At 46.1% G+C, this 26,943-nt stretch overlaps 2 protein-coding genes and 1 long non-coding RNA gene across 3 annotated transcripts; 2 read left to right on the forward strand and 1 right to left on the reverse strand.

The window, feature by feature from the left end:
* Positions 1-350: 350 nt before the first annotated feature.
* On the forward strand, positions 351-2,643 carry LOC137485904 (uncharacterized). Its single transcript, XR_011005495.1, has 2 exons — positions 351-2,230; positions 2,353-2,643. It is a non-coding gene; the product is annotated as an uncharacterized lncRNA (long non-coding RNA).
* A 2,678-nt stretch (positions 2,644-5,321) lies between these two features.
* Positions 5,322-18,918, reverse strand: CA4 (carbonic anhydrase 4). Its single transcript, XM_068210686.1, has 8 exons — positions 18,486-18,918; positions 10,040-10,090; positions 9,451-9,621; positions 7,432-7,589; positions 7,196-7,288; positions 6,859-6,922; positions 6,586-6,749; positions 5,322-5,721 (listed from the first exon to the last, which is right to left on the reverse strand). Exons 1-8 carry the CDS (start codon positions 18,541-18,543, stop codon positions 5,533-5,535), a joined length of 948 nt encoding a protein of 315 aa, XP_068066787.1. The 5' UTR covers positions 18,544-18,918; the 3' UTR covers positions 5,322-5,532.
* A 5,022-nt stretch (positions 18,919-23,940) lies between these two features.
* Positions 23,941-25,242, forward strand: LOC137485520 (lysophosphatidic acid receptor 1-B-like). Its single transcript, XM_068210045.1, has one exon. The coding sequence runs from the start codon at positions 24,162-24,164 to the stop codon at positions 25,239-25,241; it is 1,080 nt and encodes a 359-aa protein (XP_068066146.1). The 5' UTR covers positions 23,941-24,161; the 3' UTR covers position 25,242.
* The last annotated feature ends 1,701 nt before the right edge of the window (positions 25,243-26,943 follow it).

The raw sequence follows: 26,943 nt of genomic DNA on the forward strand, positions 1-26,943 counted from the left end.
TGGGGCGGTGCTGTCAAACCCTGTGCCCATGAGGGAACTCTTCGGTGGTTTCCCTGAACTTCTGCCGGTGTGCCGAGGCTCCATCCTGCCCGAGGCCATTCCGAGCTCGCTGAGGAGCACAGGGGCAGGATTTTGATGTTAATAAGCTTCATTTACCTGAGCCATTTGTGAATCGCGGCCTGTGGACTGCCCCTGCTCCCAGCGGGCCTTCACCGCCACAACGCCGGAACAGCCCCGCGGCTGCAGCAGGAATTGCACCGGGTTTTAAAAGGTATTTGGAAAGTTTGTGCTTTATGAGCTTTAATGCCCTTTTTAAAGGAAGAAATCCATCAGGTTCCATCACATGTGCGATCATAAACGCCAAGGTCCCGTTTATGGCCCGGCAGTGCCACATGAACAAAGGGACAGCAGGAACCCGTCCCGGGGGGGTGATGTGACACCACAGCCCTTTTTGCAGTGCTTGATAAGACACCGTGTTCCTGCCAATCCAAAATAAAACAACAAAAAAAAAAATTGTTTTAAAAAAGGGTTATAAAACCCTCGGAGGAAATGGAGCCTTGGCAATTTCTCTGCTCCCAACCTGCTCTGTGGGCTGAGCTCTCTCCACGTTCCTGGGGCTGTCCCAGCTCCCAGTCCGCAGAACGCCTGAGCTGTACCGAGGATTTGGAGCCCTGGAATTCCCTGAGGAGGTGGAAATGAGTGGTGAATCCTCCTTTCCTCAGATGTGTTCGGCTGAAAGGCTGCACAGAATGTGTGGCATCCTCAGCCACAGAGGGTCTCAGCTTCACAGAAAAGCTCCAGCACCTCCACAGTTGATTTTTTGTCTTTATCCTGCTCTTTTAAGACTTAAACTCGTTTTGTTTTCCTCAGGGAGGTCACTGCTGCTCTACCAGGATTATTCTTATGTTTCCCAGTGGCTGCTGGGCTCCAGGACATGAGCCATTATGTTTTACTGCCTGTAAGAAAAGCATTTTGTGTAAAGCTGAGAGCTTTGTCTACCACAAGCTCCGATGACTGGAGGCTTACAAAGATACTGCACTCTCGATAGGGATTGCCTATGATTTATTTGGAGTTTAATCTCGACATCAGCACAATCAGCAAAATGTAAAACTTCTCTGCCTTTCTTTCTCTCTCATAAATTCTACATAACCACCCCCAGTCTGCAAACTCATCCATCAAGATCTCTCCGTGTGCTGGGAACAGGAGCAGCCCTGGTGAGGTGGGGAAGGGAAGGGTGGTGGCATTCTAGAGGCGATGCCACTCGATGGAAACCAATGTGGTTTTGTGAAGCAGTCCAAAGGAAGGGCAGGGAAAAGTCTGGATGCCTTGGAGTGGGGAAACAAAACTCATTAAAACAGTGTCAGCTCTTTGGGTTTCTTTTACATCAAACTGTATTTGAGTACTGGATGTCTGAATCACTTCAGAAGATATTAATAGGTAAAAAGTAATAAAATAACCCAAATTTATTACCATCTTATACCCTTTATGATATAACTTTAAATGCAAATTTCATTCAACTGCAAGAAGGGAAATAATGTGCCAAAGGCATTTCAATTAATTGCTGTAGTTAATTACACTCATAATTTTACTTGTGTGACTAATTATAATCAGCTTTTAGCAGCGTATATGGATTTATTTCTGATACTAAAAGCCCCAAACAGCAGGTTATTTTTAGGAAATGCATTCAAACCTTGTAATGAAAACTGCATGTTCCCATTCTCAGCAGTTGTCTTGAAGGAGCTGTGTCTGTTCAGAAGTTTGGAGGAGATCAGGAAGGAAAAGTGTCCTGGCTGAGGTCACTGTGGCCCTGCTGTGCCTCCAGCTGGGGTTTTTCATTCCCTTTTCCACAGGTACAGATAATTTACCAGTAAATCCTACATTTCCTTTCTTTAAAAATCCAATTTACATATGAATTTCTCCCACACAAAGCATTTTCCACAGCCACCTCAGTTCCCAGGTAATTTGTTTTTCTGTCATTGCAGAGTTTTTAAATCCCATCTCATTTTAGTGCTTCGTGGAAGAAAATCACCAAGTCCACTTTTAACTCTATCAAAAAGAGCCTCCCATCTCCAAGAGTACTAATTTTTCATGGAATCATTTATAGAATAGTAGAACCATTTAGGTTGGAAGAGACCTTTAAGGTCATCTAGTCCAGCTGTGATTTTTGGGGTGTTGCTCCTGTGCAATGGGATCCCTGTCTCTGGAGCAGAGGGGGTTGATGTTACACCTGGTATTTATTAAACTCCACACTTATTAAACTCTAAAACCAGCCTGGGAAGTTTGATAGGCTTCTCTGTATCCTTTTTTTTTTTGTTGTTGTTGTTGTTTGTTTGTTTGTTTTTTTGACTCCAGGTGGATGAATGGATTTTTTTTATGTTTATTTGCTGTGTGACATCTTTTTAATGGGGAGGGTACTGGCAAATGCTATTTTCCCTGTGGAATCCACATCTGGCTGGGCAAGGAAGGAAAGGACAAAGGAAAAACCTTTGTCCTTCTCTCCCAGCAGTCCCAGAAAACTAATTTTGTCCAGACAAGTTCATTTTGAGCTGGTGTTTTGTCACAGGAGGAGCTCACTGTAAGTGGAGTTGCCAAATTTGTCAGAATTCTTTGTGGGTAATGTAAATACATTTCTAGTGAGTAATGGTTTGGTTTCCTTGTCTCTCTGTGCTTCCTGAGAAAAAAGTTTTGCTCAAAACACATTGTATTAGGATTTTTTGTTATGCCTGCCCCTGCTGTCACCCCCTGCCCCTCTGATGACTGGGAAGGAGCAGTGCCTTCATCTCTCACACCTCTGGAGCTGCTCTCAAACCAAAGTGCAGCCCAAAGCTGGGAAAGGATTGCTTGTGGATGGGTTGTACAACCCCCTGCTTGTTTTATTTGTTTTAACCCCAATTTTAATTGCCAGTGTTGTTTCATTTTCCCTGGGACTGCAGCTTTCAGCCCCACAGCCATCAGCTCTGGCTCCAACATATGTGAAATGTATCAGTGCAGTTCTCAGCTAACCCTAATGGACATGGGAAAATAATGTTCTTGCTGGATCCTTCCAAATGCTTCTGTTCCACCCCACACCCTTTCCTGTATCATGCCTTGGCTATTTGTCCTTCAGGAGTGACTGTCATTTCCTGGTGTCTTCACAATAAAAGAATTTCATGCCAAACGTAGCCAAGACAAAATTCCTGAAAACCAGCACCTCAGGTTACCTGTGGAACAGCAAATTGCTTTTCCATAACCATCCTCGCAAAGCAAATCGGATGTCCCACTCGAAGCCTTCTTGTCTCTTCCTGGGAATAGTTGGGGGTTTTTTTGTTTTTTGGGTTTTTTTTTTTTTTATTTTATTCCCTGCATTATCGCTGGTCCTGTCCTTGTCACCCTCTGCCCAGAGCAGAACCTGGGTGCCAAGAGGGGCCTCGGGCAGAGCACAGACTGGTCTCAATCCCTGTCACAGGAGCAGATGGAGCATTTCCCTTTCCCTTACTGCCACAGCACTGAGCCACTCAGTGAAAACACTGATCCTTGTCCAGGGAGATTTTATTCACGCTGGGGCTGGTGCTGAAGAGCTCTTAGAGAAGCCTCACCCTCTTCCCAGCAGCTTTTTTTCGTCCTTGTAGTTGTGTTTTAATCTGTTTCGTTGTGGCTGTGCCCTGTGATTGATCACTTATTATTAGCAATAAATGACAGCTGAGCCAGATCCTGCAGGGTGTATCCCGGTCATCCCTTGGAGAGCTGTCTATGAAATGAGAATTGAAGGAATAACCTGAAGGAGAGGGATGGTGGCTCTTGGCACACCTTGGTCAGTGCAAAAGGCATTTCTCAGGTATCCCAAGGAGTGTTCCCATCACTGCTTTTAAAGCAGGAGTTCTTCCCTGTCCTGGGAGCTGGGCAGCAGCTCTGCACACCTGGGCAAGGTGCCAGACTCCAGAACCTGCTGAGTGCAGAGAACACCCTGTGAAACAGAGCCCTGAACTCTGCTGACAGTGGAAACATCCCAAGGCACTGCACATCCCTGCCCCAAAAATGCAAACCCAGCCCTAAACCCAACCCTAAATATTGTGAAGAAAACAGGGAGAGGAAAAAAAGTCATGTTCCTCTTCTGAAAGAGTTTGTGTATTCCCCTTCAGCAAGGACAAAAGAAATAAAAACTCCGAATAATTCAAATATAGGTTTGTTGTTCACCTTTAATATTTCATTTCTGTTTGCTCCTCCAAAGATTTTCAGTTACATAAAAATACAGTTAAAGTATTAATCTTTCCTTTAAACTTAAATAGGTTCATTTGCTTTCCCATATGGTTTTTTTTTTTAAGCTTTACTGATTGATTAATATGAAAATAATTTCCCTGCTTTTGGTGAGCTGTGGGTGCTCTCACTGCCAGGATTTTCCTGAAAATATATAAAGTCATCTCTGCAAACACTGCCCTTAAAGGAAAAAAAAAATACAAATCTGCTAGTATGAAATCCTATTTTGGTGTGGCCAGAATCTAAAGTCCTAAAAGAAGCTGTAACATGTTATATGGCACTAGCCAAAGAGAAATGTTATGTCCCTCTTCAGAGGGAGAACTAGAATAATACAAGGAAACCCCATTTCCCAGTGTATTTTCTATAAGTAATTGGGTAAGATCTGAAGGAAGTGGTTCAAACCACAATCTTCTTGGAAAAAACTATGAATCTTGGCCATATGCGACTATTGCAGGTATGCTACTATAAAAAATTCTATATATAAAAGAAATATATATATATTTATTTATATGTAAGAAAGAGCCGTTTCTTGAGCTGTCCTATTTTACTAGGCAAATACCAACTGCAAAGGATGATCAGAGTCCCCTGCTTCAGAAGCAGCCCTCCAAAGAGAGGGAATTTCCACAGATGTGCCTCTGGTCCGTGGGGATGAGCCTCCCTGCTGCTCCCCAGCACATCACATTGGCCATGGCATCCCAGAGAGAGATGAATAAATAACAGAGGAACCTGGTAGCCCCAGCAGGAGACTGGGTGCGAGGAACCCAGTGTCCTTACCTGAAATGAACTGAGATATTCTGAAGGAAGGAGGGGGATTTATGTGTTGGGTGAGTGCCCTTCCCTGGAGGGGTGAGGGTTGTGTGTGAGCATTTATCTTTGCTCTGTGTTGTACCTTCAGGTAGGACAGTGTGGGGTTGGGAATTACTCCACATTTCACTGCCAGATTTGCAGTGCTGAATGTAAACGTGCTCCAGACCACCCCCTTCACAGGCACTTAAGAACAGATTCCTCTCCAAGGTTCTCTGTGCAGCTCCTTCCAGTGCTGCCTTAAAACTACACAATAATCCAGACTAATGCTTTCTCTGAGTGTATTGGCTTCTAAAATTGAATTTGCATTGCTTTATCTCCCAGTTCCTTTGAGTTCCAGTGGTTTGGGTTTCACCAGAGCAGCACAGAAGCCCTTGGTTAATGTCTGGAGGAGGACAAGGCTGTATTGGGACAAAATTCACGAGAGGCTGAGACTAAGAACAGCAAAAATAACAAGAAGTTAAGGCCCAGGACGTTGAATGAGGTGGGAAAGGCTCAGTGGGCCAGAGAGCTGAGGGTGCAGGTCAGAGCCAGGGCCAGCAGCAGCAGCTGTGCCGTGGGTAGGGTGACGCTGGCACCCGACCAGAGCACCTCGCGCCCGTTCAGGGGCTGCACTGGCCGGAAATTCTCCATCATGGGAGTGGAGTTCTTCCCATCAAAGTGCAGTTCTTCGAACTGGGACAGCTGCAAAACACAACAGCTCGTTAAACCTGCTTGCCAGAGGACTCTGGGAGTTGTTGTGCTGCCAACCCGTGCTGCCTGGCTCTGGGTTTGGACCCGAGGGTTTAATGGGAGCCTTAAACCTCACAGGAAACGCCGTGGCAGAGGCCACTGGAGAGGTCACCGAGTGATGGCTCCTTCCAGCCTTGGCAATCACGGGCACTTCCTCTGTGTGGGAGCCAAATGCTCTGTGCAGCCCAAGGACTGGCTCCCCCAGAGCTCCTGACGCACGCGGCCCCGGCCCTGGCTGCCACGTCACGGTGACACGAGGCAGGAACAGCAGGAATTCTGTCCTTGGTCAGGTTCCTGGCTGCTCTGTGTGACCCTGGGCTGTGCTGGGGGCACTGTGACAGCGCTCAGGGCACGCTGTGAGTGAGGAGCTCAGCTGGCTCGGGGCCAGGCTGTGCGATCTCTGCACAGCCTGTGTTTTCCAGGCACTCATAACTCCATCTCCTCTTCCTGCCTGCAGGTCAAAAATGGGCTGCTTGATGGTGATGGGCCCGAGGTTTGGGTTTGGAGTTTCTGTGTTCTGCTGCCCTGACAGTGGGAGAAAAGCTGTGGAGCTGGGCAGTGAGCAGGTGGCAGCAGTGGAAGTGCTGCTGACGAAGCCCTGAGCTTGGGGGGGTTTCTTGGCTTTCTCCTCACGCCGTCATTTCCCCTTCCTGCCCCTTTCCTGCCATTTTCTGAGGGATGACTTCACAGGGTCAATCAGCTGGCAGCGGGGAGCACGTTGAGGCTGCTGCCAAGTGAGGCACTGAGGTGTCACCCTGCGGGCAGGCAGCCCGGGGACATGGCACAGAACCTCCAGGCTGTGCCTCTGCCACTCACCTGGAACAAGCTGAGCGTAACTGGCTTCTCAAAGACCGTCCAGATGACGCCCTGGTAGCAGTCAGGGGTGGTGAGGGACCCCTGATAGCGATAGTACCTCCCAAGGTCTTCCTCAGGTGGGAGAAGAGAGCTCAGTGGCAAAGGATCCACCTTTACTGATTGCCCTGGAAAAAGCATGGGGGAAAATCCCTTGTAATGCTTGTGGCTGCAGGTTTCACCCACGTTTATCCTCACCCCACACAGCTTGTGAAATCCCTGGCACGAGTGTCTTACCTTTGTATTTAATATTCTTTAATTCACTCAAGAGAGTTTCATAGTTTTTATTTTCTTCGTCAGCCTGAAAGGGAAATATTTTCATTCCACGTCGCGTATTTCTCTACAAGTGGTTGCTTTTAATCAGTGGTGAATAAAACAGAAAAGGGCCACAAGAAAAAATAACAGCAAGCAGGATGTAGAAAAGGGTAGAGGAACTCGGTGCTGGCAGAATGCCTGCAGAAGATAGGGAGGTTAAATCTTGAGCTACCAATATAAGCATAAAATATTGACATAAGCCCTCAGCCAAACTGCTGGCTGAGATTTGAGAGGGGCAGTTGAAAATTTCCCTGCCTACCTTTACAAAGAAGGCCAACACAGCCAAACCATCGGGAGTTTTCTTGGCTTCTGTCACATCCGAAGCATCTTCTCTTATGTGGACGACGTGAAGCTGGAACACAACAGCCAAGGACCATTATTTCCACCCTCAGACCTCCCTCGGGGAACTAGCCAAGAGATTTTTTTTTGTGAGCAGGATCTCAGAATCCCAGAGTTCTGGAGTGAAAGCCGTGCTCCACACACAGTCCCACCTACCTCCATGGGGTATTTCTCTCCATCTATGCTGTGCTCTGAGCCAGGGATGTTTTGTGGCTCACCTGGGACTCCCCAGTGCAAATGGAATTCTACTGCCTTGTATTTTCTCCTCAGGCCTCCTCCTCCGACTTTAGGGGATGTGTCTAGTGCCACTTTAACTGGGGAAAAAAGCATAAATTGTTTCAAAGGAGAAGAGCAGGTCCTACATCAACAGCATGTGAGAGCAGAGGTGTTCTTGAGATTCAAATTTATCTTCAAGTTCTCACTTGGCTTTTCAGACCGAGTGTTCCAGAAATTCTGCTCTGCAGAAAATGAACTCCCACAAAATCATGGCTGAGTTTAATTTGAGATTAATTCTAACCATTATGACCTCTGGCGTCACAGCTTCTTATACCTCTCAGAAGACCCTATATTCCTTCATTTTTTTACTAAAAAAAAAGTAAATTTGATCCCAGTTTATTTGGGTTTTAACCATTCTTTTAATCTCCTGTTGTCTGCACTGTAACATTTCTTTAGGGTAGGGTTTAAAGATACTCTGTTTTAATTTAGAGTAGTGCTGCAATTTAAGCCTAAATCATACATATTTGAGATAAATGTTAAAATTTTGCTTTTTGCGACCCACACGTTAAGCACAGCACTTCTCTTTGCATAGGTAAATTCTGGATTGCAGCCCCAGAGGAAAATTCTGGATTGCAGCCCCAGAGATTTCATTTCTGTTCTGAATTCCAAATGAACTTGGAGAGTGCATGAGTCATTTAGTTCCTTTGCTTTTTAATCTGTAAATGGATGAATCAGATGTCTTTGTGGGCTTTGTCTATTTATTTTAAGACCTTTGAGACAGCGACCTTTGCTATGTGCCCATCACGGAACATAATGAGGGTCTAATCTCACCTGCAGCCTCTAATTGCAGCTGTAATTTAAGCAATAACCTCCTCATTTAGCACAGGAATTGGTTGCCCTCAGAAGGAAGAGATTTTAAAAGCCCAGACTAAACCCCTAATCCTTATGCATGGCTGGGGAAGATGAGGAGCAATCCTTATAAATATTAATTTTGATGTCAAAGGGACTGTAATTGGACATCCCGGAGTATTGCCCTGTAATGGGAAAGTCATTAATCCATATATTAGTGAAAAGTCAAAACATTCCTTTTTCTTGTGGTCTACCACGACAGCAATGTTTGAAATTAGAATTTGTAGCTGTTAAAATCTCCCCAACTTCCTTCCCATCTTTCCCTTTTAAATCAGGAAATATTTGCCACATGCTACTTTCTGCTTTGAGGATTTAGCAGTTAAAACAACCCATCCAAGATTTTAAAAACACCTACACATAACTTAAAGAAAGAAAATAAAATTAGACTACAGGTTTGTTTTTAAAGTCGAAGTAATTGAACATCATTTTTTTTTAGAGCAGCATCCTCAGTATTGTGAAGGAAAGTGGAGGAAGTGGAACAGTTCTAAATTACTGTTAATTGATTCAAGGTTTACTGATTCACTAAGTAGCTGATCAACATCAGATAACTTCTGTGTGCAGAGAAAACAGGTCTGAATCTGAGAAGAATATAGCTCATTATTTAAAGAACTAATAACACACAGCACTGAGAATGACTTTCCCACAGCAGGCTTTTCTCCAGCAGGATTCTTTGTGCAGAGGCAAGAGCTGGAAAGGACCAGCCCAGGAATGAAGGGATTTCAGCAGAAAAAGATAAAACTCTGCCCAAACTGTTGTCCTGCCCACCTGCCCCCAGCCCTGGACTCTGTTTGGGTTCTGTGGCACCTCCAGCTGTGTTTCTGCACAGAAATTCCTGCTGAGATGTTCTCATGAACCACGTCCACAACCCCAAAACTTCGCCATTCCCACAAACTTCCCAAGAAAATGTTGACGCCAAAAATGTTCTGGGAGTTTCCCTTCTGAAACAGAGGGGTGGGATCTCATCAGTGCTGCCTTGCTGTGCTCCAGGGAGCTGGAAGGAGCCAGGGGATGCCCAGATCCAGCCCCAGGAGCAGGCTGGGCAGTACTTGCCTGTGTGGCCGTTGTTCTCCAGGTCCCACTTGGCAGAGCCCTTCACATCGTACCCTTCAAAAGTCAGGGGCTTGAGGCTCTTGTCATAAACCACATTTTGGGTGACAATGTTGACAGGAGACTGTCTGTCCCCTTTGCACATCGCGTTTATCTTGTGCCACTGAGTAGGATCTGTTCAGGGATGAAGAAAATCTGTTTATTTTTTTCCCTGTAAACAGCAAATCCTTGAGAAAGCCAAACCACCCAGCCAAAATGGGGCATTTGAGACATCACCCCAACTTCTGGGGTGCTTTTTACATTTGTTTATTTGATTTTTACATTTGTGTGTTTGGTTTTTACGTTTGTGTATTTACATTTTTACATTTATTTGTACATTTCTACATTATCCTTGGTCTACACAAAATGAGCAGTTACCACAAACACCGAGGGCTTAAAAATACCCTGTTTGGCACTGACGTGGTCACAAATAATGTGACCTTGGCATTAAAGGCCAAGTGCTGTGAATTTCTTGCATTACTTCTCTCAGCAGCCCCTTTGCAAAGCAGAAGAATCACCAATGTGATTGGAAAAGTAAATTGCTAGGCAGTACCTTCACACTGTGGCTGCTCACACTTCTGGGACCGATAGCACCAGTGGCCCACTAAAAAACAATAAATAAAACAGGTGAATGAAAATCTGTACCAATTACACCCCCAAAAAGCAGCAGGGAAAAGGATTGGCAGCTCTGCCCTCTCTAGATCTCCTCCTGATCTCTCATAAACCACTTTATAGCCATTAATATCCCCCCAAAACTTGCTGGCAGGAATCTTTAGGACATCAGAATTCTGAATGGGTTGCAATCCTAAAGAATTTGATTTTCAAACCTTGGCTTCCTCAACTTCTTGAGGCAAAAGTTCCACATTTGAATATATGCAGTGTTAAAGTGAATTTCCTTTTATCAGCTCTGCACTTGCCAGCCTCTCACAGACTTGTAAATTCACTTATGCAAGAGGACTTATCTCAGCCTGTTCCAGGAACTCCTTTGAAGGTTACCTGGGGAAGAATTCTGAGAAATGCAGGATCTCACTTCCTGCAGGAGCTGGAGGAGCTTTGGTCTAACTCAGCTGGGTCCTAGCCCACAGGGATGGATGCAAAATTCTTCAGCAGAACATCTGAGTTTTGCTTTTTCATTGTCAGAAGAAATACAAACTTCAGAGGGCAAGAGCTGATTTAACTTTATGTGTTTATCTAGCTAGGAAAGTAGGATTGTTTTGTTTACCCCAAGTTGCTTCAGTGGCTCTTTATTTATTCGAAACTTTAAATTGACTTTGACAGGGGTAGTTCTCTTTGGCTATTTAACTTCAACCCATAACAATTCAAACCCTCTTATAATGATGATTAATACCACACCTTCTGTTTGCTTGTGATTAGTAAATTATAGACATTTTAATAAATGGCTAATCAATTTTAAAGATAATTATGGAGGAGCCCTGTCACTTGACTGGTAATTACCTTAATTTGTAATTTATAACACACCTGCTGGAAGGCTTTTAACACCTTTATCTTGATATCAGTGGCATAACAATACATCCATCTATTAAGGATTTAGAAGTTATAAATAGAGAATTGTTGTAAAACCTGAGCTGCTGTGCCACAGAGGGAGACCTCGTGGCAATTAATATAACCTTCAAAAAATGTCAGTTTTGGTTTTTCTTTCACAAAAACGAAATTTCTGCTGACAACTGCAAACAACGTTGCCTCACTTTGTTGTTTAGCAAGATTGGGAGGAAAAACTTTACTTTTTCTGTGTGGCAAGAACTGCAGGGATTTCTATGTTGTTATCCAAAAACTGGGTTCGACGAGGTTTTATCCTTTTAGCAGATTCCTAACACACACAAAACTTCACTTTCCAGCCCTGAGTGTTGCTTTTTTTATCTTTCCAGGACTGTGGCACCGAGCTTCTCCTCATCCCCACGGGGAAACCGCAGAAGTTCCAAGCACAGGATGTCACTGAGTGCCTTAATCAATAAATTAAAATGATTAATTTTAATGTCTTGCAGAATGCCAGCTGAGCTGATCTCCTCACTGCCTCCACGTGTGTTTTCTGCACGGATCAAAGACTCCAGGTGAGGTTCTGGCAGCTGCTCTGGGGTCGGTGTGAACTTTTAACAATCCCCCAAGCCTGGGATTGGGAGTTTCTTGGCAATTTACACACGAAGGAACCTTCAGGTGTGAAAAAACCAGCAGGAATAACCGGGAAGGATTTGCTGCCGAATCTTTGGGATGGAAAGCAGAGGGGGAAGGTGAGAGCTCTAGGCTGGGCAGTTCCAGGAGGTTTCATGATGGCCTGGAGCATGGCCTGGACATCAGAGCATTTCTGCAATACAAATCGGATTTTCCAGGTGCTCTGAGCCACAGCTGGGAGCAGGTTCAAGGCTGTGGGGATTTTAAACCTCTCCTGTGGAACCTCCAAATTCAAACAGAGCCACAGGGACAAGGGGAATTATCCCCAGATTGTGCTGGTGGTGGTCCTGAGCCAGGGCCTGTGTGCCAGGGGAGATGGAAATGAGTTATGTCCCACCCTTCTCAAACACAGAAATCACTGCGGTTTTACCCCCTGGACAGGTGTCTAGGAAGTTGTATTATCAATTATCTTTCTCTTACATTTTACTATGGATTTATCCTTGACTTCAGTGGTTCTGTGCCATCAAATAAACTTGTGGGTCTCAATCATGTCTCAGTAAACTGACACTTGAGCACACCACAGATCTTCCAGCCTGGCCTTCAAGATGATGGGGAGAAAAAGTTTCATAAAATAAAGTTTAATTTTGAAAATCCAGCCCTCAGTGGCTGCAGCTGCCTCACATGCAGCTCTCAGGAGTGTTTAATAATTAGTATCTGATTGTTGCATCTTTCCACCAAATCCCCAATGTCTCTGAACAAGGTAAGGACTGTGTTTTCTACCAGGTCCTTAGCACACTTGTGCTTGGATGGTATCAGTGAAGTAGAAGAGCACATAAATCCAGCACTTCATAAGAAAAATGTCCTTGAAGCTGTTAAACCTTAAAGAACGAGCTAATTAAACATTACAGAGTGCCTGAGCAAACAGTGGATTCATGTTTAGTGTGAATTAGGGCTGGTTTTTCATTTGTGGTTGGTTTTTTTTTTTTTTTTTTTTTTTGATTGGCAGCAATGGAACACTGGGTAACAGGAGTCTTTGTGTGGGTGCTGCTCAGGAGGAACCACACAGTCCCTGAGGAGGAAAATTTGCATTTGGATTTGATCTGAGTGGGATGTGAGCCTCCCTCCCTCTAGGAACCTTGCATTACAATGGCTCTTTCTTCCCCTGAGCTTTGGGGCTTTCCTTCTGAAGCAAGAAGGGAAGATCCTTGTCACATCTAGGCAGCTCTCCGTGGTTTTAGGCATGATTATGCCCTCAGGCACGTTGTCCAGGCCACTTTTAATTGTCCAGAGGCTCCTGCCACTTCCCTTGGAAGACTTCTCCGCAGTGCATTAGCCCACGCTGTCAGGAAATGTTTCCTATTTAATAGCTTACATTTTCCACTTCCTTATCTGCATCCCATCACTCCTAGAAATATCACCGAACCACCCTAAACAATTCTTTCCCTCCCTGGTGTTTACAGCATCCTAACTGTTCCCTCTTCATCTGGAATTCCTGTCCTGGCTTCATTCATCTTTTGTCCCATCTGACAACCATGCCTTTCACCTTCCCACTGTCCCCTCTTCAAAATCTCCCTCTCTGAACCCCCTTTTTTATGGGGTCAGGGAGCCCTCAGATCCCACCCTGCTCTGCTCTTCCAATCAAACCTCATCTCCCATGCCCTCTTTCCTGTAGTTCATTTTATTGCTGGAAAAACACAGCAGAAAGTGGGGGTTTCAGTGTTTTAGGGAGGCTTTTTTGGTTTGTTTTTGTGGTTGAGGTGCCGAGATCATTGCTGTGATGTACAGATATAAAAAAATATAGATACAGATATAGATATCGATATGCACACCTGGACTTACTGTATTATCAATTGTATCTTTCTCTTACATTTTACCATGGATTTATCCTTGATTTCAGTGGTTCTGTGCCATCCTACAGGTGTCACCTTGACTTTATTTGCTTTAATTTAGAGTAGGGCTGGACAGGGCTGGCTCTTCCTCCACAGAGTTCAGGACAGTTAAATTTAGGGAGTCTCTCTTGGCACGTGAACAGTCCCACTTATCTCTGCCTCTTCCTCCTGGAATTTACAACTGCTTCCTGCCCAAAGCTGCTTCTTGGCAGAAAAAACAATACAAATTACGTATTGTTTTCATTTTATTGCAAACGTTTTCAATTGTTTTAGCTATCAAGCCTCGTTTGGAAGCTCGAGGCAAAAAAATAAATAAAATATTCCTGCCGTTGAGAACTGCCTCTCCTGCCCAGTGAGAGGGGAGGTGCTGCTGGCTGGAGCCAGGCTGGAGCAGCCCTGCCAAGGTGCTATTGTGAGATCTAGGAAAAGACCCTTTGGCTCTTTGGACCACGCTCAGATTGTCTGAATTCCACAAAAATTCCCCAATCTGCTCTGTCCCACTTGGAGCTGCTTGGTGTGCTGGGGACAGGCTGGCTGAAAATGCCACTTAACCTGTTCCTGTGCACGCAAGAGTCACTAAAACAGGCTAAACTGCCTCAATTCCTGCTTCTGACAGAGAGGCTCTGGTTTATTCAGCTTCTATTTTGCCGTTTTATTATTATTATTGTGGTTTTTATTATTACTTTTTGCTGGTTTTATTAACAATATTGAGCTTCTGGGAGTGTGAATGATTCTTTGCCTGGGACAGCAGGAATGTCCTGTGTTGATTTTTAATTCAAATCCATTCTCTCTTTGACCTGAGTCCTTTGTTTGCCCCTTTAGCCTCCTGTCCCGCTTCCAGCCATCCTGCCTGGCCATTCCCTGTTTTCCTGGTGGTCCCAGAGCTGGGGATGCCCCCAGAGCTCTCCCTGCTCTGCTGTCCTCGGTCCTCAAATCCATCCCCCAAATCTGCTCTCACCTCTGCATCCTTTTCCACCAAAATGGCAAAAGCTGGGTTTGCATGGGATTTATTTTTAGGTTTGGCTTGTGTTGGGCTCATCCTATTTTTAGTTGGCATTGTAAAACTTTCTATTTTTAGTGCAAAAGACAAAACAAAAGCAATTGTTATCTAAGCCTGTCTTTCTAATTAATGGGCACAAAATGAGCATATAGGCATGAGAATATTTTTACCTTCTGAAGCATTACACATCCTCAGGAAGCCCCAGCCAGCCCCTTTGACAGACAAAACCAGTTCCAAAAGTTCACCTCGAGATTTGAGTGTCTCTGCAAGCCCGGTGGCCATTCACTGCTCTTCACTTTTAACCTTAATTTGCTTTTCCCTAGGGATACACATCTTTATGCAGGTGTATTGCAGGAGGTGATGGGGAGTTGGCCCTGGAAATCAGCTTTATTGTGGTGGGGTGGTGAAGCCGTGCAAGGTGGCCCATCTGATGTTTATAATTTGCACGTGCACACATAAATCACAGGCTGGGTAAGGCCTTTGGAACAGACACAAACTGCAGGAAAAGGCCAAAGGGAATCAGGGATTCTGCATATGCAAACATCTATTAACATCTGCAAACGACTTCCTCTGTGTCACAGAGCAGGGGAAGGTTTTCAGCTGTGACCTCTGATACTCTGCAGTGGATAATGTGCCCTCAGAAATGTCCTGTATCAAAGGCAGGAGCTGTAACAAAAAATGAGGATCCAGGGCTAAGGTGATTTCCTCCTGTGAGCGGTTTTGCCTTGCTTTCTTTAATGAAAATACAATTCTGAATTATTTATTTTAAAGTATTTTTTAAAGTTCATTCAAACAAATCACTTCATAGCTTTGCTGGCCTTTTGCAGCCTTTTACACCGAGCTTTTGATGGCTGATCCTGTGGCTAAAAATATGACTAAAAATCTAATAACAGGCCACTGGAGAGATGCTGGAACACCACAAAGCATCTCCTGCAACGCCACGAGCAGGGAAAAGAGCCTGCACAGAGACAGACTCTGGGCTTTGCAGCTTTTCTAGGAGACCTCAAGGTTTGTGCTGGTTTTTTGCAAGTGTCAAAGGCTTTTCTGCTTCCAGTGTCCCAGTGGGAGAGCCAGGAGCATCCATGGGGAAATCATGGATAAAACTGAGCAGGATCATCCTCATCCCTGGGGAGGGGCAGCTTGGATTCCAACCTGATGGAGACCCCAGAGGTGACCTAAACCCCTCACATGGGTAATTCCATCATTCCTGTGGCTCACTGCCTTTTCTCTGTGTTCCAGGTCTTACATTGCATTTATTACCCTTTCTTTAATCAGCTGAAAATGCAACTTTTCACCCCAGAGTGTGTCCAAGTGCGCCAGCATCCATGACTTTGCCAGCTCTAAAATGGATTTGGAGCCCAACCATAAATCTGTGTGCAGTCCACACCATTAGGACTGGAAAGGAAAGAATCACGGAATCTTTTTTGGGTTTTTTTGTGGTTTTTTTGTGTTTTTTTAAGCTGCTGATGGAGCTCTCGGGGGTATTTTGTGCCTGAATGGCCCTGAGGAAACCCCAGAGTGAGAATTGATGCCAATGTCCGCATGGTTATGTAAATTTAATGTTTGTGAAGGGTAAAAGCATGTAAGCAGAAATATAGAAAATTAGAGGGATCTAATCTCATCTAAATTAGAGGAATGTCCTATCAGGCATCAATCTTTTGGAGCAGTGGAGCATGGACTGTGGGAGATTTGTCTCCTCATGGCTGAGTCCTGCTCTGTGATAAAGCAAAAAGTTAAAACGTGCTGGGGTTCATTCCATTCCCCCTTAAGAAAAATAATTTTCAGTGACTTTGCTGTAACCTCACCCCAGAGCTGCTGGAGGGACAGATGGATGATGGAAGGACGGATGGATGATGGATGGAGGGATGGATGGATGGATGGATGAAGGGATGGATGGATGGATGGATGGATGGATGGATGGATGGATGGATGGATGGATGAATGATGGAGGGATGGAGGGATGGATGGATGGATGGATGATGGAGGGATGGATGGATAGATGATGGAGGGATGGATATCCCTCACTCTCACAAGGCTTGGAGCATTCCTGCTGGAAATTGCAGACACTTTGTCTCTCTTTTCCCCAAAAACAGCACCAGAGGGTCCCTGAGCTCTCAAAGGAACCAGACAAGAAACCTGAGGTGGATCCGTGCAGCTGTAAATGGAACACCCTGAGACCTGGATGAGCCAGAGGATGAGGGGCTGCACAGAGGTTTGGGGGTGATGGTTTGGTCCCTGGGCAGGTGCCTGCACCAGCATGCCTCAATTTCCCTCTCCTACAACAGGGATAATGCCCCTTCCTTCCTTAGAAAGCCCTCTAAGGACTGTTAATACTGATTTTAAACCACAGGTGTTCAGACAAGGCTGGCAGCAATTTCAGATTAGCAATCAGTCGTTTGACTGTTTCAGTGTGATGACTGGTGAACTGCCCAGGTGGAGCTGGGCTCAATGAGCTGATCAGGGCAGATCACCCAGGCTGGTTCTGACAAGTGGCAAGACAGGAAGGAAAGGTTTATTCTTAAAAAAAAAATAGATAACAAGAAGGAATACAACAAGAAGGAATTTCAGCTGATTCTCAAAAGTGGCATTTCTTGAAATGTGTAGCCTTTAACTTAATAAATTGTATCCTGTGGAGCTGCTGCCTGAGGAAAGGTTTGGGGAAGAAGGTGTAAAGAGCAATTTTCTTGTGTATTAATGACTGTGAGATTTGGTCCACACTCAAGGAAAAATGTGGAAATAACCAGGGGGGAGTGGCAGAAAACGCCTACAAATGATCATCTATTCATTCCCTGTGTTACTTCCTTCTGATAGAGAGGTAAACCCTAATTATTGACACCAATCTAATCGAGTCACAAGGGTTTTCTAGATAGTCTTTAGGTTTCCCTAATAAACCCCTAACGGGGCAGTAAATTTAGCACAGCGTTGATAGCCAGGAATCAGTCGGAAGCAAACACCAAGGGGCAGACTTTGGAAAAGCAAAAGCTTTTTGTGTTTGTGTTCACCTGCCCCAGGTGTGGGCAGCCCCTGCTGGGAGAACAGCCCTGCGCCAGGGGCTGAGCAGAGGGAAGGGCTTGGAATGTCAGGGAAGAATCTGGGGAAGCCAGGCTGCTGAGGGACAGGGAATCAATAAAGAGCAGAGAAATAAACCCAGGGAAAGCCTTCAGGGCTTTCTGAGCAGCTCTGAACCTTGATCTGCTTTAACACCATCTCCCTTCAGCAGCTCTCAGGGCAGCACTTCCCCCTGATAATGCTGGATCCCTTTTCTCCTGCCTGCACTCTGCTCTATTTTAGTGCAAACAATGGACCCTTCGTCACTTTTAAGAGCTGCAGTGTTTAATTTCGAGGCTCTGTGCTGGTATTTGCATAGGAAAAGGGAGTTATTCAGTGCTGCTGGTTGAACAGAAGCAGGGGGAAAAATGTCTCCTGCATTTTTCAATACTAATTATAGATCACTATTTAATTGAGCCATCCTAAGTGCACAGTGTACTTATAGTGCCCAGGGAGCAAAAATAGATGGGGCTGCTGGGCTGATGCAGCAAAGACATATTGTTCTTTCTCCTTCAGCAGAATTTCATCTTGAGTCATACACAGCAAAGCAAAGGGAGTAGAAATTTCAAACAAGCAATTTCTTTTAAGTTTTAAAGGGGCTTTAAAGATAAAGAAATTAAGTTTTGGTATTTTAAATGCACATACATAATAAAATACAGAGATCAAGTCAAAGCTCATTGATTTTTCTTGGAGGAGGAAGGCAGATAGAATCTCTAAAGGTGAAAAGAAACCCCCAAAACACTCATTCATTCATGAGAAAAGCCTGCCCTTGATATTTTTACACAAATAATAAAAGGCAGAGAAATAAATAAATCATCCTTCATTTACCAGAAAGAAGAATCAGGGAGCCTGCACTGCATGTCCTGATAGTCAGAAGCAAATCAGAAATAAGAGTGAGCTTAAGGTGGGGTTAGAAAGAGCAGGGAAGGACTTACCTACTGCCTCTGTCTTGAGAATGTGCAGGCAGAGCAGAGCAAGGAACAGCAATTCCATTCTCCAGTTTAAATAGGCTTAGTGTTGAAACCAGAATTGATTAGACTCCTCAGGACGTGATCATATTTCTGCTCTCAGTTTTATACTGGAGTAAGTAGTCCAGGACAGACCTGAAAGCCATAGCAGGAAGGTGAACTCCTCCCCTTTGTAATTTCTCCAGATTTGCCCTGCTCCTGATTTGCCTGAATTTATTCATTCTCCAAAGTGGATGGCAAAAGGAGTGAGGCTTTCTGGCACTGAGCAAGGAGCCTTCAGTGAAGAACTGAGGCTTTGCAACCTGCACAGGTTTAGCAGCCCAAGTAAAATGCCACATTTTTATTTACTGGGAGTTTTTGTCCTGGCAGCGTCATGACATTCAATTAATACGTGTGTTAATGTTTCCTTTAAAAAAAAACAACCCAGGGAGACAAATAAAACCCCAGCTCCCCCTCACTTCTACCCCACAGCTCTCCAAACAGGATTGGAGTTGATCTGTGGGACTGGAAAATGGGAATTCCATGTGCAGCAACAGGAAATGTTAATTAGGTGACATGCAACACCTTGCGTATGTAATTAAGCAACGATACATTTTTTTAATAATCCTTTTCCTCAACTTTCTGCTTCTGCTACTGTAGAATGATAAGTACACAGATTTTTTTTTTGTTTGTTTTGATCCCCTTTGTTTTCCCATCTAATTTTTTTTTTTAATTAAACACGATTCAGGGGCAACTCAGACTTTACATTCAACAAAGAAAAGCAACACAGCTTTATCACAGGCACGGCATCGTCTTTGGGATTTTTGGGAGTGCATTTTGATCCAGCTGAGGAAAACAAATGAATTCCCCAAATGTCCATGGGGGTACAAGCCCAGAGCTGGGCTGGGTGGAAGAAGAGCAGGATGCTGTGAGGGCTGGGCAGAGAGATGTTATTCCAGCTGAGCTGAGCATGCAGAGTCATCCAGCAGAGGCTGCATTCAAGAAAAAGGAGCTGAGAAATCTCTCCTTGCCCTGCTGCTCTCGCAGTGGGGCCGCAGGGGCTCAGGAGCCGCAGGCACACCCAGAGCAGCTCCTTTATTCATAAGAAGGGGGCTGTAAATGACATTTCCCACCCGCACAGGCGCTGCTTTGCCGCGCACATGGTGATGAGGTAAATAATTCCTGCGGGAGGGGGACAATGAGGGGCTGGCGGCGTTTGGTCCCCTCCAGGTCCCCGCGGGGCCAGGGGGATGCTGAGCCCGCAGAGCAGCTCTGCAGCTCCAAGGGCATCCAAGGGACAATTCCCAATTCCCTCCCGGGCTCTGCTCCTTCCTTGGGCTGCTCCTCACCGGGGAGCTGAACCAACGCCTCTGGAGGTTTTCTCCTGCTCTGTTTCCTTGAAGTCCTCTCTTCAGGACTGGAAAGCTGAGGGTTAGAAATTCTGGTCTTGAAAATCAGGATCCTTGATTTATTTATTTTAGTTTTTCTTTTTTTTTTTTCCTTCTTTTTGTTTCTAAACCTTCCAGCCTGTCATTATCAAAGTGGTAATAAACTGCACTGCAGTCACGTTAATTAAGCCTTCATTTGAGCTCAAAAGTGAAGGCACACTCAGGCCAAGGCATTCCCTTTCCTTCTAAAGCCTGTCATCTAAATAAGCAGGGCTGCCATAATTTGATCTCCTTTTTTTTTTTTTTCCCAAGGAAACTCCCCTGACAGGTGCTTGGGTATCAGTTCTTGATGCACTTCAGGGTAGTTCTGATTCCTCTGCAGAACCAGAACTGCCCTGAGATGCAAGGGTGCCATCAAGAACTGGGTGCATTTTACACAAAGGTTTTTGGATGCTGAACCTGAAGATGTGAAGAGCATCTTGGGCAGAGGAGATGACACAAAGTTAAGCAGCTCTCTGAATTCCAGGCTGGTTTTTCCTGGCAGCTACAGTGTAGGGAAGGACAGGTGGGAATATCAAATCCAGTAAAAACTGCACTTATTCTGTGGCCTGGAGAGCCACAGCAGCAAGGGCTGAGAGGGTGAGGCTGGCTTGAGTCCAAACCCTGGTCAGAGATGAGCTGACCCAGCAGGGACTGCCCTGCAGGGGACGGGGAAGCACTTCCAAGGGATTTAAAACCCAGATGGGTTTCAGGATTAGCGAGTGGGTGATTGGGAATCCCACCCTGCAGGGTGAGAAAACACAGAGTGCTCTTCATTTGGCTGTGTGCTGTCATTTTATTCCTGAGAGTTCCCACGGCACTGAAGAGGAAATCTGGAATATCAGAGCTCTGGGTGATGCAGAAACATTACAGCTTCATCTTCCTTGTGCCAGCGTGGGCTGGCTCTGGCTCTCCTGAGTGCTGCCCTGGGAATGCTGTCATGCCACGGAGCACTGGGAGCAGGGATGGGATGTGCTCTGCCTTCCTCACACCCAGCTCATCCTGGAGAGGCTTTGTTTGCCACACCTGCTTCCAGGTGTTTGTCTCCCATCACTCCAAACCTGGGAGGCAAAAATTCCTCCAAGAGAGAGGCTGGAGGAGCAGAGCTCTGTGTTTTCAAAACAGCTCCAAAAAATCTTGGACAGAGATCACACACCCCGTTTGTGTCTCCCTCTCCAGAAAGGAAGGCTTTAATCTGCATTAATTGAAACATAAATTGGATAAATAGGCTCCTTATTTGTATCACTCCCTTTCCTGACTGTTTCTTCCTTGCAGGCCTCGTGATGCCCACGGAGAGCCCGGGCAGAGGGACACTCTGATCCCAGAGCTCTGCTGAGGGTCACGGCACTGAAACTTGGACTCATGCAGTGATCCTGCTGAGCTGCTCACGTCACTTGGCAGATTTTGGCCCAGGTTTGGTGCCTGCAGCGTGGTGACAGTGCAGAGCTGAGTGCAGGGACAACGGGGAGAAAGCAGAACCATCCCAGTGCCCAGGATTTGGTGTCAGGAATGGAGAATGTGACAGGGCAGAAAGCAGGGCACTGAAAGCCCTCATCCTTTTTGGATTGTCCTGTGCTGTGGCATTCCTATTTCACCACAAGGATGCAGTTTTTCTCTGGAGTTTCAGGCACAGAGGACACAGGGTTGCAGTGCCTCACCCCAGGGTGAGGGTGGGAGCTGTCCAAGGGTTCCTGGGCAGGGCTGGGGCTCAGCTCCTGGATGAATTCCCTGGTTTGGGATCAGTTTTGCTGTGTCCCAGCTGGGGCCTCTCCTTCTGAGCCCTTCTGGGTCCCACTGGAGGCTGAGAGCTGCAGCTGGGGGCAATTCTGAGGCCTCGAGCTCAGCTGGGTGAACTTGGATTTTCCTCACTTGAACCATCACTAAAAATTCAGCCTGAAGCCTCTCCTGCCTCTTTTTCAGTCTCTTCAGTGTGGTCAATGGTTATTGTCTTCCCCACAGGCACAATCAACAGATAATTCCACAAAATGAGGCCATTTCTTACACATACATCAAAATAAATTGGGCATTCAGATAAATTCAGTCAATACAATTACAGAACTAAAATAAAAGCAATCACAGAACTAAAACAAAGTGATGCAGAAGGTGAAATCTCGGTAAACATAAATCAAAGGCTGCCCACAGCACGGTACAGTCAGTGTTTGAGGTGTCAGCCCGAGATCCTGGAGATTAGATTGGGTTCCCTGGAATCCTGTGTCACCTTAAACAAACAATGGGATTGTTCTTTCCCCATTTATAGGATGCAGATAACAATTCCTCACAAGGGTATAGTGAGGTAAGCACAGAGAATGCTGCACAGTTCCTGGAATACGGGAGTAGAAAAACACCCTTGAATTGAGGTTGTTCCATGAAGAGGCTGGGCTTTAAATGTAAAGTATTTTTCATCTGGTTTTGGGAGCCCCAGCTGCATCACAGAGGGTTGGAATATACAAATCCGAGGGTTTCTGTGTATTAAAGCCCACTAAAAAAGCAGCTTCCCCACTATTGTCTCCCTTAATCCAGCAACATGATGGCAATTTGTATGCAATTCTATTAGGGAAATCAGATTACAAATCTTTTGTGGAGAGCTATTTATACCACTTGATATTACTTTAATTACGTTCTGATCTCACAACGTTTAGCATTTTGTGCTCGAGCACCAAATTTTCAAATTAGAGCAACTTCAAGCAGCATTTTCAGGAATATCTAGAGCCCTCTGGAGCCCAAATTCACAGCTCAGATGTTTTTAGCCACCAGGGTATTTTCAAAACCGTTTTGCTTTGTGGATGTTGTGTCCATCACAGGTGTCCTGAGCCCACCCGGGCCGTGCTGCCACTTCTGCTGGGAGGGAAAGGATTTGCTGGGCTGGCTCAGGGGTGACAGAAATAGTGGGGCCCTTGTTCAGCAGCAACCTCACACCTGAGGTGTGGCTGCCAGGGCTGTCCCCGCTGGGATTACAAAGGGAGTTTTATCTGGGACACGGGGAGAGGAATATTTTCTAGGGTGTTAATACACCCCCAGGCTTGGTTGATCAATTCTCAGCCCTTATTTCTATGTTATCATTCCCTTGTGAGCATCTGAAACGCTTATTGCTTACTTAGACTTGTATAAAGCATAATAATCACACTTAAAAAGTGTATTAATTGATAATAAAGTATTCCTGGTACACAAAATTTGTGGATGTTGACTGCACATTAAACTGAATGTGCTTTCGTACACCTCAATAGAAGAAAAAAGCCCTAGAATTCCCCTTTTTATACTCAAAATTATAGCCTAAATGTCTTACATTTTAAATTTGGCAGAGCTATCAGAGTTGACAGATTCCCACCTCTGGGGCTGGAATTGCTGCTGTCATGACCAGTGCTGAATGTGGGAGCCCATCAGCTCAGCTGAGCTGCTTGGCAAGGCCGTGGCAGAAAATTGTGGCCAGCGAAGGTGAATCCTTCATCAAGGTAACAATAAAGTAAGAATTGGATCAGAATAAATAACGTGGATAAATGGATCATTTACCTGGATAATTGTCCTGCTCACCTGGACTGCTCAGCTGGATAAAATCTCCCTGCTGCCTCTGTACCCTGTATTTTATTCCAGCAGTGCCCTCTGCTGAGAGCATGGAATGTGTGTCCCCAGAGCTTTTTTTACCCCCAACTCTCAGGGATTTTCAATCTAAGTTCTCAAAAATCATTTGCATTTAAAAAGATGGAGAAAGAAAAGCTACACTGGTGTTGATACTGGTTTATTAATGAACAAGGCACATGAAATAAAAACAAAATATCCAGTAGCAAAGGCAGGGGTAGCGGTGTTGGCTGGGTTTTAGCTGTGTTACCATGAAAGGATTAAGTGGGAAAAGGCATTTTCTGGGCTCTTGGGGTCCAGGCTGGAGACACAGCACTGATGTTTTATTTCGGCTTGCTCAGCCCTCCAAACCCACAAAATTCTGCTCTCCCTTTCCTGGCTCTCTAGTCCTTTGTGATCTAATTAATTGTGAGTTAAATCCGGATTCACTTTGCTCCGTTTGAGAACATCCTTGAAGGATTTTAAACTGCAGGCGTGCCCACCCATCTCCCCAAGCCCTGGGCAGGTTTTGCTCTTGTCAAAGGTTGCTTCCAGCAGCTTATCCGTGTGGGAAATGTGTTCTGCAGTTTGGGAGATCCTAGCAACTCCCAGGGACTGGCACAGCCCCCAGCTGGCAACCCAAATGTTTAAAAGCACACCTGGTTAAAGTTTAACCCCTGTGACGATGATGATGTGGCAGCAGGAGCTGTGTGTCAGGAGAGGATCTCTGCCCTGGGACCGAGGAGGGAGCTCCGGGGGAGGATGGGATGAGCAGAGCCGGCCGAAAGGAGCATTTCCCACCATGAACGGGTTCCCAAACTGCTCTGCCAACTACACCAAGATCTGGAGTCATTACTTGGTGCTGGCCCTGGGCATCCCCCAGCTGACCATCAACGTCGTCTCCATCATCTTCAACTGCACTGTCATCTTCACCCGCCTGGCCACCAGGGACCTGCACAAACCCATCTCCATCCTCTTCTGCAACCTGGCTGTCTCCGACCTCTTCACCAGCTTCTCTGGCTTCTGGATTTCCATGCTGTTCATCACCAACCCCGACATCACCATCTTTGGCTCCCGGGACATGCTGGCTCCCTACTCCCTGTACACCACGTCCATCCTGTCCACCATCTACAACCTGGTGAGCATCGGCATCGAGCGCTACCTGGCCGTGGCCGCGAGCATGACGACGAGGTTCCGGGTGGCCAGGAACCACTCCATCGCCGTGGTCTTCATCAACTGGGTCCTGGCTTTCTTCCTGGGCTGCCTGCCCCTGATGGGCTGGAACTGCCTGCAGGCGAGGAGCAACATCTCGGTGCTCTACAGCCCCTTCTGCGTCAACTACCTCGTCTTCATCGCCATGCCCAACGTGGCCGTGGCCTTCCTCGTGCCCCTCTTCACCTACCTGCGCATCATCATCATCCTGAGGAAGAGGAAGCTGAGGATGCAGGCGTGCGGCCAAGCCACGGGCACCTACAAGTCGGCGGAGACACAGGTGGCCAGGACCAGCATCTCCATCTGGCTGCTGGCCCTGGTGTCCTACGCGCCGTTCCTGGCCGGCGTCGTCTTCGACGCGGCCAACCAGCGCTGCCACAGCGAGCTGTACCCCGGGGTGTACATCTTCAGGAACTGCACGGCCATGCTGATCACCCTCACCTGCCTGGGCAACCCCGTGCTGTACACGCTGAAGCTGAGGGCGCTGGGGGCCAGGCTGAAGGCGCTGCGGGGCCTCTCGGCCTCCCGGGCCTGCGCCATCGGCCACGTCTGACCGGCGCCCAGCCGCCGCCCTGGGTGGCTCTGTGGTGCTCGCATCCCCGGTCCTGCGCTCTGGCCGTGCTGCATATTCTGTTCTGTGCCTTCCAGACTGGCTCTGAGGGCGAAGGCAGGGAGAAGACGAAGCCCGGGGTTTGTTACCAGAGGCTGCACTCGCTGCTCTCAAAGCAACGCTCCTCCACATTCTGCTGGGCTGCGCTGTGTGGGCACGGACGGAGCACAGCACAGCGCTCCCTTGCTCTTTAGTTAGTTTAGCTTGCTGAGGCAGACAAGTTTTCCCTTGGTTGTTTTTTTTTTTTTTCTTTCCCTTTTCTTGGAACTCTGGACCCCGGGAGCGGCGAGAGCTTGTACTGTAAATGCAGGTGAACCCGGTGGGCAGAAATGCTGGTGTGTGACTCCAGTTCAGAAGCTGAATGATTTCTTTATTATAACTGTGCTATAATACATTAATATACTGTTTAAAGGAGATACTAAAACTACAGACCTACTTTTCTAACTGCCTACTAACCTACTTTTCTAACTCCTCACAACTCGTGCCCCTCTCTGAGTGCAGCCACAGGTGGGTTGGATTGGCCATCAGCTCCAACAATCCTCACCAGAATCCAACCAAGCAATCACCCCAGGTGAACAATTCCCCAAACACATTCCACATGGGGAAAACAAGGAGCAGGAATAGAAATTGTTTTCTCTTTCTTCTCTCTGTGCTCCTCTATGAAAAATCCTGAGAGGGAGAAGAACCTGCCTGCCACATGAATGTGGCTGTTGCTGTTTAGGGTTGTTCCTTTGTTCCCCACGCATGGTTTTGGCAGCTCAGTGCCCAAAAAACACCCGGATGTCTGAAATTCTTTGCTTTTTATTGTCTCGTAGCGTCCTGATCCTCATTGTCCACATTTTTATCACTCTAATTTTATTACTATTTTTTTAATATAACTATTCTATGACTAATAAACTTTTCAGATTTAAAAAAACCCAGGTGATCGCTGTTTTTCACGCTGTCCCTGCCCCTCGGGGGTTCACAGGAACAGGAGCTGCTGTCCCACAGAACTCCATGAGCCCTGTCTGCTGTTTGCCTCTGCTGCCGGCTCCGGGAGGGTGGGACAGCTGGGGAATTCCCAGGAATTTTGGGGAATAACGGCGTTTTACTTTCTTGCTCAGTCACTTTTGACTGCTGGGTGACTCTTTGTGAACAGGGGCACTGAGCGCTGCCTCCCTGCTGTAATTTTGACTGCTGGATGAGGTGGTTTGGTGAGGTATTTCGGCCGCACTTTCAGATTTCTGCTTTTAAGGGCACTCTCAAGTGCCTGGCTTGTGAAATTTGTGCTGCTCCAGGTGAAAACCTTGCCTGGGCTCTTCAGGATCACAGCTGCGGTCAAGTTGCCTGGACAGAAAGAAATAAAAATGTCAAGAGCAGAATGTTTTGTAAAAGAAAAAGGCCTTGAGTCCTCCCTCTCAAAAGGAAAAAGAGTCGGTTATGGAATATTTATTTAGTAGATATTATTCTGTCAGATCCCACTGGAGACGGGGGCTTGTTCTTGGTTACACTGGGATATTTCCCAGAAGAATCTCAACGTTCAAGCTTCTTTAGAAGCCTGGGCTGGATAGATTTTGTGCCATCAGCTCATGTTTCTGGTTCTGCACTGCTCGGCTGCTGCTCCGCGGGGTTTCATCGACGCTCGGCAATAAAATTCCATGAAAAT

The sequence above is a fragment of the Anomalospiza imberbis genome, chromosome 20 (assembly GCF_031753505.1).
Source record: "Anomalospiza imberbis isolate Cuckoo-Finch-1a 21T00152 chromosome 20, ASM3175350v1, whole genome shotgun sequence".
NCBI classification, from domain to species: Eukaryota; Metazoa; Chordata; class Aves; order Passeriformes; family Viduidae; genus Anomalospiza; species Anomalospiza imberbis.

Bases quoted from the DNA above. Each gene is read 5' to 3' on its own strand.
- CA4 (XM_068210686.1), bottom strand. From the start codon at position 18,543: ATGGAATTGCTGTTCCTTGCTCTGCTCTGCCTGCACATTCTCAAGACA. The intron at 7,289-7,431 runs GTAGGTGGGACT...GTTGTGTTCCAG, and splicing joins GAGAGAAATACCCCATGGAG to CTTCACGTCGTCCACATAAG. The intron at 5,722-6,585 runs GTGAGTGGCAGA...TGTGTTTTGCAG, and splicing joins TTACGCTCAGCTTGTTCCAG to CTGTCCCAGTTCGAAGAACT.
- LOC137485520 (XM_068210045.1), top strand. From the start codon at position 24,162: ATGATGATGTGGCAGCAGGAGCTGTGTGTCAGGAGAGGATCTCTGCCC.